Source organism: Erpetoichthys calabaricus, chromosome 13 (genome assembly GCF_900747795.2).
Source record: "Erpetoichthys calabaricus chromosome 13, fErpCal1.3, whole genome shotgun sequence".
Classification (NCBI taxonomy): domain Eukaryota; kingdom Metazoa; phylum Chordata; class Cladistia; order Polypteriformes; family Polypteridae; genus Erpetoichthys; species Erpetoichthys calabaricus.
Window position 1 is genome coordinate 54,594,468 of NC_041406.2, and position 21,689 is coordinate 54,616,156.

General features: G+C 38.0%; 1 protein-coding gene across 1 annotated transcript in view; it reads left to right on the forward strand.

Moving 5' to 3' along the window:
• The window catches only part of rapgef5a (Rap guanine nucleotide exchange factor (GEF) 5a), a 254,510-nt gene that overhangs the window by 45,333 nt on the left and 187,488 nt on the right, over window positions 1-21,689 (forward strand). The window contains exon 4 of the mRNA XM_028818299.2: window positions 5,484-5,605. Coding sequence (XP_028674132.1) covers window positions 5,484-5,605 — 122 coding nt within the window. The remainder of the gene's footprint in view (window positions 1-5,483; window positions 5,606-21,689) is intronic.

Here is a 21,689-nt window from a genome sequence, read left to right on the forward strand (position 1 = left end):
TTGTTATTTATATATTGTGGTGTAGTGGTTAAGGCTTTGGACAAAGGACTTCAAACCCCAAGGCTGTGAGTTCCGTCCTGCTACTGACGTTGTGTGACCATGAGCAAGTCACTTCACCTGCCTGTGAACATTTCACAGAGTAAACTAAGAGGTGAATTTTGTTATTTACATGTAAATCTTATTAAGATCTCATTAAGATATTCAGGTAATTGTGTAGTCAATATTTTACTGCTCTTATCAAAAGATCCTTTTTATATATTTCTATATAGTTTTTTTTATTTATGAGCAGAAAGTTGCTTTTATTAGTATTGTATATTCAAACACATCACCTAAAAAAGTTTGTTTTAAAATTTTGTATGTTTAATAACAATTTCTGGTTTACTTTTATCATTAAAAAATTTTACGTGGGTTCAAAACTGGTTCTTATTTTTTCTGATGTCTCAATTGATCATTTTACGAGGTGAAGGATTACTGAATTACATGAGTTTATTGTCAGTTTACATTAAGATCCTTATGTACAAAATCTAAATGCTTTAGACTGTGACAGTTCGGGTAATCATAAGTGGCACAAATTGTGCACTTAAAGCATTCCATAAAAGAAAAAAATAAGAAAGGTAGATATTCAAAACGTTGCTAGTACTTTTCCATCTATTTTATGAACTTGTTTTTCATTATATGGTGGCTGGGAGACAAGGCCCATCCTATTAGATAAAAGAAAGAGTTTGGAAGTGTATCTGACAAAATTGGCAATCCCAGGTTAGAACTGTATATACTGTAGCAGTGACAGTCCTGTATCATTAAATAACAGACACTCTTAAATATTGTAAATGAGGGGAAATTAAACTTTATAGAGCAGTCGGATCTTCAGTCTGCATTAACATTTGTACTTGCTTCCTCCATGTCTGCCACCATTCATTCTTCCTCTCTGATTCTTCAATTTTTTTACTAACACAGTGCCACCCTAAACATTCAAATGCAGTATCACAATAAGCTTGCATTAATAAAACAATCAAACCTGATGCTGTAAAGGTGGTGTAGTTAAATTAGAGCTCTGTTCTTTGTGAATGCACCACACTTTTACATCATTATTTGTATTGTAAAGTGCTTTGTTTCTGCCTGTGTCCTTTGCATATCAAAATAAATGTTAATAAATACGCAGAAAATCTCACAATTTTTATAAACTCTTTAAGCCTGGTTAATAACACTGTGGTTGATGTGCACCCACAAAGAACAAACATAATAGTTTCTTGGGCTAAAAAAAGATTCTGTGTAGCTCATTACATTGGTCGTATGCTAAAAATAATATTGTGAGTGCGTCTTTCAAACCTATTTAACAAAAGCAAAATTTGCCAAGCCATGATTTTAACACTTGATATCACAATAATGACCACCAGTGCACTATCAAGAAGAGCATTTATATTTGGGCAGAAAATGTAATAGAAGGAGTAGAGATTTCATCTTGTTTTTTTGTTCTTGAACAGAAGAGTGCATGCAGCTCATGATGTTTAAATAAAAGGAATTTAATTCTCATAAATTTTCTATTGACATTTGTATAACATGATTTCTTTTTTTAAAACTTACGTAAATGCACTGTATTATTTTTATACAGTATAAAAATAATGTATCACAGTAACATTCAGCAACATTGCATATCTATCTATCTATCTATCTATCTATCTATCTATCTATCTATCTATCTATCTATCTATCTATCTATCTATCTCTATCTAAAGTTTTAATTTTAACATTAAATTCACTGATTTTTGAAGGTCTTGGTGACAACGTGTCAAGTTGGATAGACCCTTCCACTCTGTCTTCAAAAAGATTACTCAATTTCTGCTGGGTAATCCAAAAACGTAACCTTTTCAGCATGTCCTTAGTCTGATTATGGGTTTTTTCCAGGTGGACCATCTGGTACACCTCCTACAGGATAAAATTGAGGAAATCTCATCTACTATAAACACTATGACCACCTCAACTGGCTCCTGTCAGTGCAGAGACGTTAATGGTTTTACTCATCCTATCCTGCAGCCTGGCAACACAGTGCAACATCGTCATTTCATTTGCTTGTACTTACAATCTCACTCTTTCATTCACTCACTTGAGCTTTTGGCCATAATTTAAAGGTAAATCTTAAGATTTGTTTAAGGATTTAGATTAGATTAGATTGGATTAGATAAACTTTATTAATTCCATGGGAAAATTCAGTTCCCACATTATCACCAATGTCTAAGACAATGCTCGTCAGACCAATTCGGCTGCATTGCTCAGAATTTAAATTACTGCTACCCCTCACTGGTGAACAAGGTTTCAAGGTAATTAAAATACACAATTTAGAGCAGCTGCTCACCTCTTACCTCGATGAATCAAGCCATTCATGTCATAGAAATGACCATAATTTTGCATTTGGAGGTGATAATTCTCCTTCATCTTCATTGTACTCAGCTATCTATGACTTATTCCAGTGCATACCAGAGATACACAAGTAAGAGAGCAATAGGACAGCATTTCCAAAAAACAGATATAATGCCAAACTTTGGTATCTCAACTGGATGCATTTGCAAAAGACAAGGCAAGACCCTTGGTGGAATCCCTTGTCCACATTAAACAGACTCACCATATAGGTAACTGCAAATACGTGAACCTAACTCTCACTATGTAAATAGTGAGAGTTAGGTGGCAGAAGCCCTAGGACCCCATATTCTTATTGCACCCTCCATAAAATACTATAGTATATATAACTGTAAGCATTTTCTAGTTCATAAGGTACATGGACAGAGGATTGGTAAACTCTTATATGACCCTCAGATGTAACAACAAAATGTTCATCCAGTGTTCTACATTGAAAACAGATTCTACATTGTTTCTGTAGGGTTAGAGGTTTAACTAATTGACAGAGTCTCTGTTTTAGTGTCCCAGCACTGGGTTTCCCATGGTGGCTGAGTAGTGTGATCCATCAATAATCCAAACACACCTATTTAGAATTGAAGACCATGTCTGCTATTTTGATCCTTAGAGTTACAATGTCTAAGTACACCTGATAGAGTTATGATCTAAGGGGAGAAGCCATGACAACGAAGATTCCAAAAATTATGACTCTTATGATGATTTAAAAAAACCTAAGTCTTTTCTACTGTAAAACACTACAGGGGCCAGATTTTATGGTTGGGTTACATGATTAAGCTTTTTGGACTCATTCTACATTTGAATTCACCACCCGGCATGATGAAGGGTGAGGATTTAGTGTAATGCCAGTCATGTCACAAGTAAGAGTGGGACAGATCCCAACATACTAGACCCTGGTAGTTTTAAATGACTCTTGGGAAATGGAACATGACTTCTCTGATGGGAAGCAGCTGGAGCTCATGCAGTATCCTTAGAAATGGTTAATAGATATACAGTAGTTGAACTCACCTCAATGCACAGTTCTATGGCTCTGTCATGAGTGGGATGTGGCATTAGGCAGTTTTTAAATAAATAATCATGTGCGGGACTCTGGTCTGGTGTAGGTGTATGTAGGCACGATTTGCTCTGTGGCTAATTGGGGTACTTGGGGTGGATCGGTCAGGTACCTCAATTGTGCATCAAATGTAGCATCTGCACCAAATTGGAAAGCAGGAGAGATAACAGGAGCCTGCATGACAGAAAAAAAGTAATTGATGTAGAAAAGAAAGAGAGAGCTGAAGAAGAGAGAGATGGCGATAAAAGAAAGGTTGGAAGAGACAGGGACAGAGAGAGAGAGACATGCGGAAGGGATCAGAGACAGGTGGTTGGGAGTGAGCCTCAGGGTTGCAGGAGCTTAAGGCTGAGGAAGGAACGCTCCTACTGAGCGATTGCCAGGGAGCAGGAGCAGCCCAATATGTGGTGTTCCTGCAGACGACAAGAAACTGGAAGCGGGAGACATATGTGGATTGGCATAGCGCTCCATGGTTGTCGAGGACTGGCAATGGGGACCCAAGCCTAAATGAGAAGGTTGACTGCACCCATCAGTTGGGCGTCTCCTCGGTTGCTGGATCCTGTACAGGATGAGCCGAGGAGACATTGACATTTATGAGGCAGCACTGGGACTCGTGAGTTTGTGGTTAAAGGAACTGTCTCTGTGCTTTTTGGCTCGTTTTTAAAGGATTGTTTATGAACTGATTTTATCCTTCACATGCACTTTGGTTTTTATTGGATTATTTATGTATTTACTGAAGACTTTTTGACTCACTGCACTATTTGTTTGAACACTGTTTGATTTTTTTGTAATTGTTTTTAATAAAAGCACTTATCACCTTTTTGCACCAACTCCTTGCTAACTGTATGTGTCCTCATTCGCCTGGCTCAGTTTGGTTGTGACTATTGATGATCCAGGATCAAGAGGCACCCGAACAGAAGTGGGAGTGTAGAGACCGTCACAGGCTGTTAAACCAGATATCTCAATCAAGAGATTTCTCTTGCCTACTGTGGACTTGCTTTATGGGAGATGCTACAGGCCCAGATAGTCAGAGCATTTCTTGAAATAAGGTAGAAGACCTAAACAGAAAGTTGATATATCTTTTCAGGAAGAGTTCAATAAAACCAATGTACAGCTGCATATTAATCTAACATTTGGGATTTTATAAAAGGACTTGTGCATTCTGAGAAAAACTTCTGGGCTCATCTGAAGTAAGCAATACCATCCTAGGACATGGAGGGGAGTGGCTGCTAACTTTGTTGTGTCTTCTTCTGTCCTCAACTCTGAGAAGATGCCCAGTAAGGGCAGTTGACTCCACCCTTTCCGGTCAGAGGACTATAAATCCAGGGTGCTCCTGGAAATTGACTACTCAAACGAGCATCTGTTTATTAAGAGGAGACACCGCAGCCTTACCATTTTTTTGTTGAACTGTGCCAATGACCGCTATTTCTTTTGTCTTGAAACCATTTTTAAAAAATTTGATCTGGTTGGCACCCAATCATTTATCCTTTGGACTCATGTGGTACCTCATTTGATCACAAGACATGAGAAGAACATACATAATCCACCTGTTAATTGCCCAAGCCTGGGTTCAAACCTCAGGACTTGGACTACCAACCATTATGCATACTGGCCCTTCATCAATCTTTATGTGAAAAGTTTTTTTTCTTATCATAAGGCAAAAATTAACCCAACATGTACTGTACATCATTTCAGATTGCTTTACTTTCACATTATTCCATCTTACTTGTGAAATACTTTCTATGTAAATTTGTCAGTTTTCTTTATAAAGCAACAAAAAACATCAATAGTGTTCCATTAAGTGCTGCAAAATTCCAATTACATTAGGCTGTGAAATTAAAAAAAAATTATAATACATAATTTTTATAATAAATACATTTTAATTAAATAAAAAGTAGCCAGTAGTGAAACTATTGAGCAGTACGGATGGCAATCAGTATTTTACAGCATATATTCTTGTTGAAGATTAAGCAGGTTTGCGAATGTTATATTTTCTCTAATTCATGCTGTGTTTGTGTGTCCCTAGGAGAAGCTTTGCTGGCCTAGAGCTTGTGGACTGGCTGATGGAGAAATGTCTGTTTGTCCAGAATAGATCTGTTGCCTCAAAAGTCTGGCAGATTTTGTTGGAGTTGGGTGTTCTCCTTTCAGGTAACAATCTTTTGAAGTCACATGTATGTTTTTACATATATTCTGTAGTACGGTATTTCTGACAACAATGATAGAATCTCAGTTATATATAATGAAATATTGTTGCAGTCCATTTGTTGATCCATCATTTGTAACTACAAAATAATTTCCTTTTGTTTAGAAGTTTCTCAAAAAAAATCATCATGGGAAAATTAATTTAATTTTTGTGCAGGAATTTCAATTCTGCAAAATTAGCCTGAACTGGAAGGTGATGTGAGTAAGTTAGTGAAGTAGCAGATATATCTGTTCCTTGTTTATCATTATTGGCCCATGGACAGCAGGAGCCTGTATCAGTCATGATATTGGAGCAAACTCTGGAATGCTAGTATGGATGCCAGATCACTCTTGCATACACACACACTCTAGTTCAATTTAGAGTCACCATTCAACTTTGTTGACCATCTCATGATTATCAAACATGATCTCCCAATGGATAGTTGTGCAGCTGGCACCTCATCTATGAAAGCATTATAAAGCATCAACACTATTTACTGCACAGCACACTGCTCCTACAGTCATATGAAAAAGTTTGGGAACCCCTCTTAATTCTTTGGATTTTTGTTTATCATTGGCTGAGCTTTCAAAGTAGCAACTTCCTTTTAATATATGACATGCCTTATGGAAACAGTAGTATTTCAGCAGTGACATTAAATTTATTGGATTAACAGAAAATATGCAATATGCATTATAACAAAATTAGACAGGTGCAAAACTTTGGGCTCCCCAACAGAGATATTACATCAATACTTAGTTGAGCCTCCTTTTCCAAATATAACAGCCTTGAGACGCCTCCTATAGCCTTTGATGAGTGTCTGGATTCTGGATGGAGGTATTTTTGACCATTCTTCCATACAAAATCTCTCCAATTCAGTTAAATTGGATGGCTGCCGAGCTTGGACAGCCTGCTTCAAATCATCCCATATATTTTCGATGATACTCAAGTCAGGGGACTGTGACGGCCATTCCAGAACATTGTACTTCTCCCTCTGCAAGGATGCCTTTGTAGATTTTGAACTGTGTTTTGGGTCATTGTCTTGCTGGAATATCCAACCCCTGTGTGACTTCAGCTTTGTGACTGATACTTGAACATTATCCTGAAGAATTTGTTGATATTGGGTTGAATTCATCCAACCCTCGACTTTAACAAGGGCCCCAGTCCCTGAACTAGCCACACAGCCCCACAGCATGATGGAACCTCCACCAAATTTGACAGTAGGTGGCAGGTGCTTTTCTTGGAATGCAGTGTTCTTCTTTTGCCATGCAAAGCGCTTTTTGTTATGACCAGATAACTCAATTTTTGTCTCATCAGTCCAAAGCACTTTGTTCCAAAATGCATCTGGCTTGTCTAAATGAGCATTTGCATACAACAAGTGACTCTGTTTGTGGCGTGAGTGCAGAAAGGGCTTCTTTCTCATCACCCTGCCATACAGTTGTTCTTTGTGCAAATTGTGCTGAATTGTAGAACAATGTACAGATACACCATCTGCAGCCAGATGTTCTTGTAGGTCTTTGGAGGTGATCTGTGGGTTGTCTGTAACCATTCTCACAATCCTGCGCATATGCCTGCCAGACCTTGGTTTAACAGCAACTGTGTCTATGGCCTTCCATTTCCTGATTACATTCCTTACAGTTGAAACTGACAGTTTAAACCTCTGAGATAGTTTTTTGTAGCCTTGCCCTAAACCATGATACTGAACAATCTTTGTTTTCAGATCTTTTGAGAGTTGCCTTGAGGATCCCATGCTATCACTCTTCAGAGTAGAGTCAAAGGGAAGTACAACTTGCAATTGACCACCTTAAATACCTTTTGTCATGATTGGACACACCTGTCTATGAAGTTCAAGGCTTAACGAGCTAATCCAACCAATTTGGTGTTGCAAGTAATCCGTATTGAGCAGTTACATGCATTCCAATCAGCAAAATTACAAGGGGACACAAATTTTTGCACTGCCAGTTTTTCACATTTGATTTAATTTCATACAACTAAATACTGCTTCACTAAAAATCTTTGTTTCAGAAAACACCCCAGTACTCAGATGTTCCTAGGAAATGAAAGACATACCACTGTTATCTTTTTTGTTGAAAGTAGAGTAATTTATTATGCAGGCTGAGAGAGGTTCCCAAACTTTTTCATTTGACTGTATATGCTTTTTATACTATAATGTAATATTATAATATGGGATTATGTGAGTCAATGTGAGTATCCAGTGTGCTCCTTATTTGGGTTGAGACATAGTTTTGGGCAGATGTGTCATTGTTTTCTATTTATTCTTTTTGGAAATATCGACACCAGTGTGCTGTTAGCTTCTATTGAGGGAATTGTCAGTTTGTTTATATAATAGGACTTACAGTGATGGACGTTTTTTGTCAGTTTATTATCCTCCAAGGCAAAGGTGGCAAAGATAATAAATTTAAGAGTGCTTTATTATTTTTTTCTAGTGCCCTAGCAACTAAATCTACTTCTCTTGTGATAAAAGACGTATGCCTCTCGGCAAAGTGCAGAATTATAGTAGCCTATCCTAGTAAGAGCAATATCCTGAAAAAGAGGTGGGGAAGAGTGAAGTCTTGTGGATGCTGAAATAAAAAATGACAGTAAAATGAAAATGAGGAATTGTGTTGATTGAAGGAGAGAGAGTCATCACTGGTACACTGAAGTAACAGAATGCAATTAATAGAGTAAGATGCTTAGAGGAAGACATTTTGAGAGAGTAGAAGAAGTCAGGTACAATGCATACTGTTTAAGTATAGATCATGTGATTCCATGTTTATGGAGGAAAGAGAGAAGTAGGATTTAAATAGCAGTATCATAAAGCTGCTGGTAGACTGAAAATGATGACTAGAGAAGATGAGGTAGCAGTCTGAGAAGACCAAAAATGTTCCCAGCTGGAAATAGACTGATTTGAATGACCTCTGTGGAAACCACATCATGGGGGAGCGTAAAAACCAGTGACCAAAGAAACTTCAATTGTTAGGAAATGTCCCCTCTAGTGTTGTTGATTAAATGGCCAAAGGTTGACTGATATTTTTTAAGAACAGAGATCGTGTAAGTCTTCCTATAGTATGCTGAAAAGGTACCTATGGAATGTTAGCAGTTCATCATCAAATCCCTTTGATGTGCATATTGTTTTGGTTGCATGAGGAGCCTATATATTGCTGTTGAAGATAGAGGACCTTTGATATAATGTATGTAGTCCTTTCAGTTCTGTACATTACCACAATGAATTTTAAATGAAACAACTCAGATGCAGTTAAAGTGCAGACTTTCAGCTTTAATTTAGTGGGGTGAACAAAACGATTGCATACAAATGTGAGGCAACTAAAGCATTTTTTAACACAATCCCTTCATTTCAGGGGCTCAAAGCTGCTTCTTGTGCATTTCATAGAGACGCATGAATACAACTCCCCGGCTTAACCACAGTACCTCTGTGTGGTGCGGTGGGCTAATGGCTAACATTGTGCTCACTCAGCAGAGCATTGAACTGGTAGTGGTGGAGTCCTTGTGCGTAGATTGAATTCACTGTTTGGTTAATAACACTCATTATCCATTTTAAGTAATTTCTTGCATTACGACTCTTCTTATAAAGTATATTGAAAAATACAAAAATTTTAGATTTGGGTAGATTAATTAAACTTTATTAATCCCATGGGAAAATTCAAATTCAAATGCAATTCAAATGTGCTTCTTTTTGATTGGACTTTTTATTGGAATTCTGCAGCAACGCCTGCTTTTTTCCCCACACATTAATGGTAGGAGTGTAAGAATAGATTGATGTATATTGATGCATCGGTTTTGTTTAGTCTTGGTAGAGTTCTTATATCACTCTACTTTCCCCTTTTGTGAACTTTATTGTGTAGACTTTATCAGAATGCCTCAGATCCCATAGACTTACTGTACCACTGTTTATAAGGTATTGTACTTTAAAACTTCTCCCCACCTTCCTCTTCTACATCTACTGTATAACATCAGGCAATTACATAGAGTAAAAGACAAGTAGGAATTAAGTTACATCTTTACATAATGTATTATTGATACCCAGTAACGGCGCACTGCACGATAATGTGCAGTGAATACACTTGACTTGAGCATTCCTAGTTTTCATCCTGTTTCTTTCTCTGTACATTTAGCATTTGTTTGCTCAGAGACTGATGCGCTTGCTGTTTCCTGAGCAGCTCTTCTTTCCTCCAACCTAGCGGCCCGCTTCTACTCTTCTTTCATCAACATCTTTTCGCGTTTAAACTGATTAAGTCAGTGTTTGTGTTGCAATTACTTAGTACATTTTCCTTAATTTTTCACTTAAGCTGGCACTTAAGTCTTCAATCTGCCTCAAGAAAGATTTAAGATATGAAGAGGTAGAGAAAGTGACAGCGAAGGTGGTAGGGAATGAGAACGGTGCCCGTACACATGCGCCGCACTGCTGGCTGCTGCCGAGAGTTGATTCTACAATAAAATAAAATAAAAATAAAAAGAGGAATAACCTTGGAGGTTAATCATCACCCTGAAAGTGGATAGTAGATGTCACGTTGTATATGTGTATCAAATTTCAGGTCAATAGTTCAAACGGTTTGCAAGCTATAGGTGATTTAAAATCCTGGACAGACAAACAGAGAGCCATGGTAGAATATTATATATAAAGATATTCATAAAATAACAATAAGTTAAGTACATGTGAATACTGGTAAATGCTGATGTGTAGTTTCAGGCGACTTTCAGACACTTAGTTACTTAAATGTCTCTAGTAAAGTCATCATTTTAGTCAGCTTTCTTCAGGACAATCCGCATGCCTGGGGGGGGGGGGGGGGGAGGTATAAAGCTACCAAATATATAGATTCTCTGTTCAAATCCTTACACTAATAGGGTGTCATAGTACAGAATTGTCTCTGATTCAAAACCAATCCCAAACAGCTGTACTTTAGACCAACAGAATTCTGGAGTGGCACATCCACCAATTGTGTTATTTTATGGCTTTGTGGATGGCCCACAGGCTCTCAGTCCAACATAGTTACTCTTGCCAAGCTGGTCTGATGCTCCATCCCCCCACTACCTTTTTTCACCCACAAGTAGTGGATACCATTTGGTTAGCTAAAGCTTGCCAGTTTCCTGAGGGGGATGTCTCATTGAATATCCTGCACATATACGCCTTGCCAGACTGGTTTTAGGCACCTTCCCCTACCCTGAAAATAAAATCCACATCCTGACTCGGTCCTAAAGTGGGGGTGGGGGCTGGTTAGTTAAATGTCAAAGCACTGCTATTCTTAATCAATAATATAGCACCATGAAGCACTAGTATTACATTTGCTTTGTCTAACTTACAAATGAAGACATATAAAATATTTATCAATTTATATATAAAATTTCACACCACAACAGGTTTACATCAAAAATCAAGATTCGTTTAGCCTACACATTCCTGTGTCTTCAGCTGTACAGGGTAGGATTCAAAAGTAATGAGCCTTTGTTCAAAAAGACAAATTTATTGAGCAAATCGGTACAACTAATTAATAGTCTTCAAAATAGGCACATCCTGCATCAATACACTTTTGTAGGCGGCTTTTCCATGACTCGAAGGCGTCCACGTAGGCCTGTTCCGGGATGGCTGCAAGGGCTGCCTTGACATTTGCTTGGATGTCCTCGATCGAGTCGAAGCGTTTTCCTTTCAGCGCTGATTTTAAGCGCGGAAACAAGAAGAAGTCAGAAGGCGACACGTCCGGACTGTAAGGAGGCTGGGGGACCACCGGAACATTCACCCGGGCCAGGTAGGCGCTCACGATGAAGGCAGTGTGGCTGGGCGCGTTATCGTGGTGAAGCTTCCAGCTGTCCTTGATGTCCCTTCGCTTGCGCGCGACGCTTCTTTTCAGCCTTTTCAGGACTTCCAAGTAGTAAGCAGCATTCACGGTCTGTCCTTGCGGGACAAACTTGTAGTGGATGATCCCCTTCACTCCGAAGAAGGCAATGAGCATGGTCTTCGTCTTCAACGCGTACCGTTGCTCTAACAAACTTTCCATTCCGCCGTGTAACGCACTACCGCACAGGGGTTCCCGTCAAGGCCGAGCTCCGTTGCGTTGTGAAGCCAACACCCACCGTCGCCGTCGCTGGCAAGTGGGGTGCGCAGCGAGGTACGTTCGCGTCAGAACAAAATGAGGCTCATTACTTTTGAATCCTACCCTGTAATTCCAAATTACAATTAAATGCACTTAATAAACATAATAAGTTATGTTTTTTAATACAATTTTGTTTTAATTTTGAGATTTTGTGACATTTCTAATATTTCCATGCACGTGTCAAAAACTGGTCAAAGAGGTCCTGAAGCCTAAATAATAATTGTCAACCAGTAGCAGTGGACAGAACAGCCTTCAAGCTATGGTTCATTTGGGTCCATAGCTGTTTTTATGCAAATAAAAAAGTATTCATGTGAAATAATGTTACATTAGGGAAATATTTAAGAATATATTTTAGAATTGAATTGCACCGTGCTTTTTAATTTTTCTGTAAACAGTATTCCTGTCACAATTATTGCTGTTTTCTTTTGTCACATATTTAAAATCCTTGAATTGTTTGAAATGTGGCATGTGATGTTATTACAGTAAATGTTTTTTGCTTGGCTACTAAGTAAAACATATCAGTTAAGAAAGAGTTTTGTATTTTATTGTCTCATGTTTTATTATACCAAACCATATTATATTGCATTGCATCATATCATATTGTGAAGAATTCCTGGGAAAATTATTATATCACATTGTTTCTTCATGTATTGATACTGTATCATATCATTAATAGGTCAGAGGCTTACACCTCTACTTGAGGGTACCCCCTCAGTGGCCAGATTAACAGGGTGAACACAATCATCACCAGGGATCCATCCAAACAATTGAAAGTGTCACTGGATGTAGTTGTGTCCATCATAGTTCAACAAACTCTTCAGTGACATTCAGTCATCAACACCTCTGATGAAAACTAAGTTGAGCCACATCAGTAACATGCGGTGCTCTCATCTATTGAGATGGAAAAGGAAATAAATTACTGGGCTGTACTTTTTCTTTTAATTTTTCTGTCCTAAGTTCATGACTCTGTCTGCTACTGTTTGTTTCTACAAACTTATTTAATTGAAAGCCTGTTGCTTGAATGTTTTAATGGAGTCCCCCTTCAGAAAATGGCTTGATGCTGATGCACTTTCATTGGCAATAACATAGCTTGCCTTCGAGGCGGCATCATTTATCTTCTGTCCTTTCTTTCATTTTATTTTAAGTAAATGGTTGAGTCTGATAGGTTATTATTATTAATGCAATGCTTCTGTAATTTTCTGGTTTTCAAAAATAAAAAAGTGGGTGAGAGAGAAAAAACAGCCCGCCACTGTGTAAGAGCTGCAATGAGCTCATTTAACTTGTTTGTCTTTAACTGTCCTATATATTTGTCATAATTTTTACCATAATGGGTTTCATAGTGCCTTTGAATACTAAATTCTTTACGATCAGCCACTTGCTATAAAGCTAAATAAGCAAATTGGTTTGAGGTTTACTTCCCAGAAAAAATAATGCTGTTTTCCACTTCTCTTGGAACACTTGACATTCAAAGTGCAGCTTACTTACTCTTCGCTAGACATTTTTTTCAGTACCTTTCAAAATAAAATGCTGCAGGAGTGCTCCTAATGCTAGTTCAGCAGCCTACTAAGGAAAGGCACAAAGCTTATGCTAGAAATGACATCTAATGGATAAAACAGAAACTGCATCTTACAAGCTGAAAGTTATTTCCCCATATTTTACTTAACAGCCTGCACGCTGGACCAAACCATCAGACGGGCTGCACGGTCTGTAGGCTGTATGTTTTGCACCCCTAATCTATGTGCTTTATTAGGCTTTACTTTACCATTTTTCTCAGAACTTTCCACTGTCTGAGTTGAAACTTCCATTATAATCTGTATGGGAAGCAGCTTTCTTCTATATGGCATGCATGCCCAGACCAGCCAACTCATCGAAGCAGTGGGTTTTGATTGTATTACGGTGTGTGTGGTCTAATAAGGTCATGCTTAGCATAAGGTGTAGACATCTCATTTGGAAAACTTAGACTTTCCTTATGTTAGCTAATAGGAGTATCCATGATTCCATGCCATAAGAGAAGATTGGGAAGACTATTAATTATAAGATGCATGTCTTTGTTGGGAATGTAATATATTATTTCTGCAAATCTCATAAGGTTGAGGAACTGAAAGAAGCTGCCACACAACCTATCCTTCTTAGAATGTCAGCTGACTTTGTGATTTTCTCATCTTGTACTGTTATTTTGTAAGGTATTTAAATTTATGCATCTGAATTTAATCACATACCTTTCAACTTCACAGAAATGGAAGAAACATTTATCGGTAATGTTTTTTATTTTATTATCTTTAATTTCAGTGGATATGCTAAATTTTAAAAGAACTGTTTTTTTGGAAATGTTGCATTGTTTTTTCTGCGTTTGTTTATTTTTATCATTACTACTAGACTCACCCGCCTTTTATCCTCAATTATGTGCGCTCCATGTGTACATCAGGCATGTAAGTGTAGGGAATGAGAACATCAAAGTGCCCATTCATAACATCTCCCGAAAACCTAAGTTTTTTTATCCCCTCGAGTGCCTGTCCAAACTTGGAGTGTAGGACTCCATAATAATATACTTGAAACTCATAGGGGAACAACTCTCCCGCTGCCATTAGCTCAGAAATGGTACCATAAGTTTGAGACTTTGACATTTCAGTAAGATACTGAAGCTCATTTGTATAAGAGATTCCTGACGCCATCATTGTAAATGGCTGAAACCTTGACCAATTACCGTACTTAAAACATGTCGTACAATGTCAGCCCGAATATGTACCGCTAAAGACGGAGTTTCATGCACTAAATAAGCTATAGATGAGAATAAGCAGGCACCATCTCCCCTGATATTTACTACATGGTGAGGCAATTGTACTCCATCAACATTAATTATTTCCAGAGACATAATTTTGTCTATTTTTCCAGCGTATTGCGCACAAAAGCAAGGGAACAATGGGAGCACCAGAACTCTGCTCTCACGCGTCGTTTCGTACCACAAGTCTGTGATAAGCGGAATACCGCTACGCTTTGCACTCACAGGACGGAAGGTCAATCCCAACCGCTTTTATATAGTAGGATGGTTACATTATCAGCACCACCATTCTGAGTAGATTTTTGAATGACCAAGTTTTTATCATCACAAGTGATGTCTGTCAATAAAAAATAGCAGCGTCCTTTACAAGCTTTGGACTCTTTTTGTTTAAAACAAATCTATTCAAGTGATAGTTGCCATAGAGGCAAACAAAGAAGTTTTGCTTTGAACTTATGACTTTGACTTTTGCTTATTGATTCTGGTTATGGCAATTCATTTCTTGTTTCATCTGACTGGCCTTTTCAGACACCTATTATGTCATGATAACTAATAGGTATGCTCCTTTACAAATTCCATTCTCTTCCGTTTATATTCCATACTGCATTTCGACATTTATTCTTTTGCTTTTGCAAGACTGATACGCTGTTGGTACTTTTCACTGAGCTGAGCAGTGAACCCTGTAAAACAGCTTCATGAAGAATGAAAATGATTATGAGTTGCTTGCCACACTCTGATGTATTTCACTGTCAGCTTTGTGCCTATGTGTGAAACTTTGGTCGCAGCATCCAGGTTATGTCAGAATCCAGCTTGTTCTTAACGTTTAAGTTGTTACCATAGTTTTCAATGCAAGTACAGGTTGGGTAATTCTCATAAACACTTTGCCAACATGCAGTAAAATACTGGACTCAGTGTCATTTTTGGACTTAAGCCCGTGCCCTTCTTGAAAACAAGAGCATTATTTCCACATTTGCAGGTGGTTAGGATTTGCTCAGAGTGCTGTATCAAACAGAGTAATGAGTGCAGATATTGGATTAGGGGATTCACTTTTATTTGGGTAGTAACTTCACCCTCTGCTTTGTGATGCACTCCGTTCTCGCAGCCATGGCCTCTTCTGTTTCCCAGGACATCGATATTCATAACTGAGAAATGACTAGGCTGAATGAGGACACAACAACAGTTTGCAGTACAAACTTGCATCGTGCAAGTCTATTCAAATAAACAGTGTTCAGAAATGTGGTGCATCAAAGTCTTCAATAAATATTCCTATAAATAGATCCTAATAAAAAAAAGTTAAAACCAAGGATAAAATCATAGTCAGAATTTGCTTTTCTTCTTCCTATGTCCCAGTGCATCTCTCTCTCTCATATCTCACCTGCTCATCCTCTAGCTCACATATCAGAACCCAAGACACTGGTGAATGTGGTCAACTATCAAGCTTTTATTCCAACCACTTCTCAATGGCGTCCATTGTAAGCCCAGCTCCCTCATCCTGCCACATCTGTCTGTGTCCGTCCTGCTCCAAACCTCAACAGAAGCGATCTCCTGGAGTGCCATTCCCCTCGCTTCACCATGGGGCATCCCTAACTGCCTCCTTTCCTAAGCACTGTCTCAACTGCCTGCATCTGCAATCTCCTCTCTGCTGTCTCTCTTGGTTTTTCTTCTTTTATTTGACTGGTTAGTTTTGAGACAAAATCAGAAGAACAGACGTAGTTGGGAAACCAAAAGAGGTCAATGCTGGAAAGACAGCTCATAGTAGTAAACCCAAAATGTGAGACAAATGCCAGAGTCTAAAGCAATTCAGGATTTTGTAGAGCAAGAACGGTGTTTGGAACCCATCACATCAGATGAAGAAAAATTCCCTAAGGAATTTAACCTTTTAACCCGACCAAGTTGTTTCCAATGGGACATGATCTTGGAGTGGAAGTCACTGAAAATGTGGGATGTACCCTAAAGACGGGAGCACAAATTAGCACTGTCTGTGAAAAAAATAATTGGCGGCTGAACTGGTCCAAAAAATCTTAACAACAAGAAAAGTACATCAAATAGTTGAATACTTTAAAGTTCAGAATTGAGATCAGTGTCAAGAAAAACCCCAAATGAGTATCTGATCTTCTAAAACATTAGAGAAAAGTTATACAAAAATCCAATTATAAAATGTATACTCTGATGAGTGTGGATGCACTGAACAATCCATGGAGCACTAATGGGGGATGTCTGTGCTGACCGCTTGTCACACATGTGAATGAGTAATCAGCCAATTTTCCCCATTAACCACTCCACAATACAAGCCACACTATTCTTAAAAAATATACCAGCACCCTCTCTGGTCCTCTGGTCATGCTAATTTCGCCACATAACCTGGACATTCTTCACTATAAACTTTGCCACTTTTCATCATCTTGATCATGACTGTTCAACATAAGGGATATGATCTCTAAGCACATCTAACATCAGTGTTCAGTTTGTCGCCCATCAGATGCTGCATGATTATAGCATCATTGAAAGTATTCTTGCCAAGTACTTAATCTTTTATTTTTATTTATTTTATTTACCGTACAAAGGTGTTGAGATGGCATGATTTTGCAGTAGTAGCACTGCTGCCTCTTAGTAATAAGATCAGATTTGCATCTCAGGCCTCCCTGCATAGAGTTTTCATGTTCTTCCTCTTTCTGTGTGGTGCTTTGGTTTCCTCCCCACAGTTCAAAGATAGTCAGGTTAGGTGACTTGGCACTATGAAATTGGCTCTATTGTGTGTTTGGTGTGTATGTGTGTTTGCCTGGCGATGAACTGGCACCCTGTTTGTACCTGTCTTGTGCCCTCTGCTAGCTGCGATAGGCCCCAGCAGACTCCCGTGACCCTGTTCAGGACTAAGTGGGGTTAGAAAATGACTAACTAACAAAGGTGTTGATTGACTTTTTGGCTGCTCCTCCCATTTCAAAGGCAACCATATTCCATTCTAGTTTTAGGAGGCATCTGATGTCTTGTTTTAGCCGTTGGTACTGTGCACTACTTGTCAGTTTACGTTGTTTCTGCTGTTCATCAAATTCTCCAGGCACTCACTGGATATCTTAACCTTTGTTCACCGCCAGAAGTGGGCATAAACTCTTGGTACATTTGTTCATAGTTTCAAAAATAAGAAGAGACAGGGTGGTCTTCAAAGAGAAGGTGCAACAAGCACGTTAGAACATTGAAAATGCCAATACCTTAGGGCTGAAACTTGCGGACAGATTTAGTACTTTGCTTTGTTTTTTTGTTAATAGTGTATCTAAATCATAAATGACATTTAAAAAGTGTTACTGAATCACGTTGCAATCTAAAAATATTTTAAAAAGTAATTTGAAATTGGGTAGTTGAATACTTTAAAGGTGTTCCTCTTATGAAGTATTATCATTTTCAAACATCACTGAAGTTTTGCAGATTAAGATTGCATATGACATCTTCACAAGTCACAATTTTCTTCATCATACTTACTGCCTAAAATCAAATGCTTTCATTTGGTATTGTAGTAACCAAGATAAAAAAAGACACGTGTAAATATGAGTTATAATTTTAAAGGGATTGTTCTCTGATCTTAACCCAAAGTTGTCTAATCCAGTGTAGAGAGAAGGGTCTCTTCATTGTCTGTAGTATTCTCTGTAAGAAGCCAGATTTCCAGAGAAGAGTGCCTCTGCAACCATATATGTCCTCAGTGCAAGCTAGCAGTTGGGCAGTGAGTGGACTTGAGTGAGTTCTTTGTGTAGGGGGTTGTCCATTTATAGGAGATTGCTATGGGTAGATATGTGTTATCATGTTATCAGATCACCTGTGACATACTCCTGACACAAAAGGTATCAACTAACCTCTTTGGTTCTTCTCTTAATTGAGGACAACAAGAAATATCAAAACAAACTATATGATTATTATCAGTAACCTCTCACTTGACCAACTGTCCATATTGTACCCCCACTTATTCAACCCTAGGAACCTCTAATGGCAGGCTGTCATTTAAGTCCTTTATTTTCACTCCTTTACTTCAACCCAGTTTATCAGCAATAGATAACTTTACAAAGCATTCTTTGTAACCTTAGGGAGCGCAGCTAGACAAGAAAATGAACAACCACAGTGCTCTGCTCGCTAACAGCAAAACTTGAGTGACGTTGAATTTAAGCTTTTACTTAAAAGTTATATTTGCATAATAACAAGTATCAGCAAATATATACAATACAAAGAATTATTCACATTGGGTGGGCTCATGCAGTCTTCCTTCAGTCCTAGATGACATTTGCCAGATGGTCCAGTTTCTTAGTTGTAAGTTATATATCCTTAAGCCAAAAATGAAAAGAAAGATTTCTTGCCAGAAAGAGAGCCCCTTTGCAAGTGTCCAACAACTAAGCAGATAGCAAGCTCCATTTAAGTAACCGTGGCCCCTCTCAAAGTGTCAGAAAGAAAGCAAATGAACCAATCTCTCCATTTCTAGCAAAGTACCAAATGTACTACAACTAAAAATTAAACTGAGAGAACTCTAATAAAATTCATATACTCTCCATCCTTCCTTCCTGCCCAAGTTAAGCACATACAACTGGCTTACTGTCTGATAGCAGGGCAGGCAGATTCACAAAACAAAGGCATTATCATTAAGATCATTTTCCAGTGGGATTCAAAAGCTGCACTAAGCAGAGTAGGGTCCTGATTTGCCTTTCAGCTTTCTCAGAAGACACTTAACTCTGGTTCAACTTGACAAGTTTTTGAGGCTTACGGCCTGTAACCTGAAATCTTGTGTTTAAAAGAGTAAAGCATCCCCACGCAATATAGATGGCATAACGAAAGAAATGATTACAAAAGAGACATACATTAAAAGAGACAACCATGCTGTCAGTGAGAGATTACATTTACCTGCTCATATGCACGGGCAGTGGATGCTAGGGAATAGGAAACCTTTCACACAAGCATGATATCCTGAAAGTGAAACCACCAGGTGTACGAGACCAAGAAAGAAAATAAGAAAGAAAAGAAAGAGCTGTGCCATGAGAGATGTCAAAACTGATTGCTCACAGTCATTACAAGGTTGGTAACCCAGTTCATGCAGACAGTTCCCGAACCAGGAAGTAAAGAAAGAGGCAGAGCCCATGAATACTGACAGAGTGTCTATAAAACCTCCAGGTTGATAGGCAGAAGCACTTGTGCCCCAGCCAAGAGAGCTTCTACCATGTTGACAATTTATGACCTAGGGCCACATAGGAGCAGCAGAAGATCAGTAATTTCTTACTCAGACTCCTGTGGCAACACACAGTCACTCCCTGACATAAGTGGGCACCTGTTGCCCCTTTAAGAAGGCAGGCAGCAGGTGCTATCCAGTGGAGATGATCCTTTTAAGGATATTCTTTACCCAGCTTTTAGCTGTTTAATCCAGCTTTGAGTGGACACTGAAGTAGTAGTCTACAGTCTGGCTGGCAAACATAGTTTACTGGTGAGAGGAGAAGATGCCAGGAATGATAGAAAGAGAAAGAAAAATGTGAGGTGAGAAAGAAAAAAGCTTTTTGTTAATTCATAAGAAGGAAATGGTACACCAGCAGAAGTCAGAGCCTGAAATCCATGTAGGAAGTCTCAGTAGAGGCAGTAAGTTTTAGTTATTTTTTTCTATTTTGAGTACTTTCCATTTTCCTTGTGTAATAATGTGTATTTTTTTGTGCGAATAATGTTAATTATTTGACTTCAAACCTTTCTTAGTGAAATGACTTTCTTAAAGAAATGATCTTGAATTTGCTTATACCCCAAACCTCGTTATTGTGGATGTTCTGGTGTTGCTTTGATTCTACATATTAATTTAGCTTTCTTGATCCATAATATTGTCATGGTTTATGATTTTATTTTACACGTTGACTTTCAACTCTTTCCTGTTACTGTCAATGTTTTTTACTACCATATCACTTTCTTCACTCTCTGTAAGTGACACACATGTTATCTGGCTTGCTTTTCTGGCTGTACTCTTTTCAGTTTTATTACAAAATAATTTTCCTGTTTCTGATCACAAGGTTGTTGATTTTAATATTGTGAAACAGTTAACTAAAATAAAAATTCCTGCCGTGCTCTGATAAATGCCCAACGTGGTCACTTTACTTCAGTTATTAATATGAGTTCTATTTCACTCTCAATCTTTATCATATAAATTGGTTACTTATTAATACACAACATTTATTTTTATTCTCTGGACATTCTAACTCCTATTAAAGTCTCCTCTGATTCATTAATCACAGTACATCCTTCTGTACAGCAGAGCTCCATTTTATGGAGGCATCACTTTGCAATAGAACTAGACTGGCTGTGTATCTTCAAGCCAATGCTGATTGCCTTATTAATTATAAAGAAGTGCTCTCTGCTGTCATGTGCCCTTACCATCACCGCCACCAGCTAGGAAAAGCTAAAACTCTTTTTAGAATGGATACATTTATCAATTCTAAGATGTTTTTCATCTTGATATTTTACAGACTTTTGCTGTTTTTTTCTAAACAACTTTCAACCTAAAAGCAAAGAAATTATGAATTCTTGTATCTCATTGAATATTATCCCAGACTGTGTCAAAACTGGTCAGAGTCAGAAAAAGTTTGAGAACCTCAGTATTACACACATCATATCTGGTAATTTAAACTATATGTTGAGAATGAACAGAAATAAATAAATTAGTCTTTAACATTCAAATTCAAGTAGTGGAATACAATCAACTGAAGTTATATATCTATATTAGCATACAGTACAGTTAAAGTACAGTATGTATTATTATTATTGGATACATTTAGCTCATTTATACTTGATACATTCACATCACCACAAGGGTGTGCTAGAGTGCGTGTGACTTAAAAGAAAGAAGTGATGAAAGCACCTTGTTTTTAGGACTCTGCTAATTGTTTCAACATCAAATACCTACTACAGGTCAGTGCCTGCTCATCTGTGCCTGATTGTGTCTGTCAGGGTAAGGAAAGGTTCAGCTTGTTTTTAAAAGCTAAAGATGAATACCTTTTTAGGTACCTTTTTGATTTGGCAGGATTCTTAAGTTTGATTAATACCACTTTTATACATGCAGGTTAGGTGAACTGGCAATGCTAAACTGGCCTAGTGTGTGTTTGGTGGGTGTGTTTGCCCTATGATGGAACTGTATACGGTATATACAAAGAATGCATAACAATTTTGGGT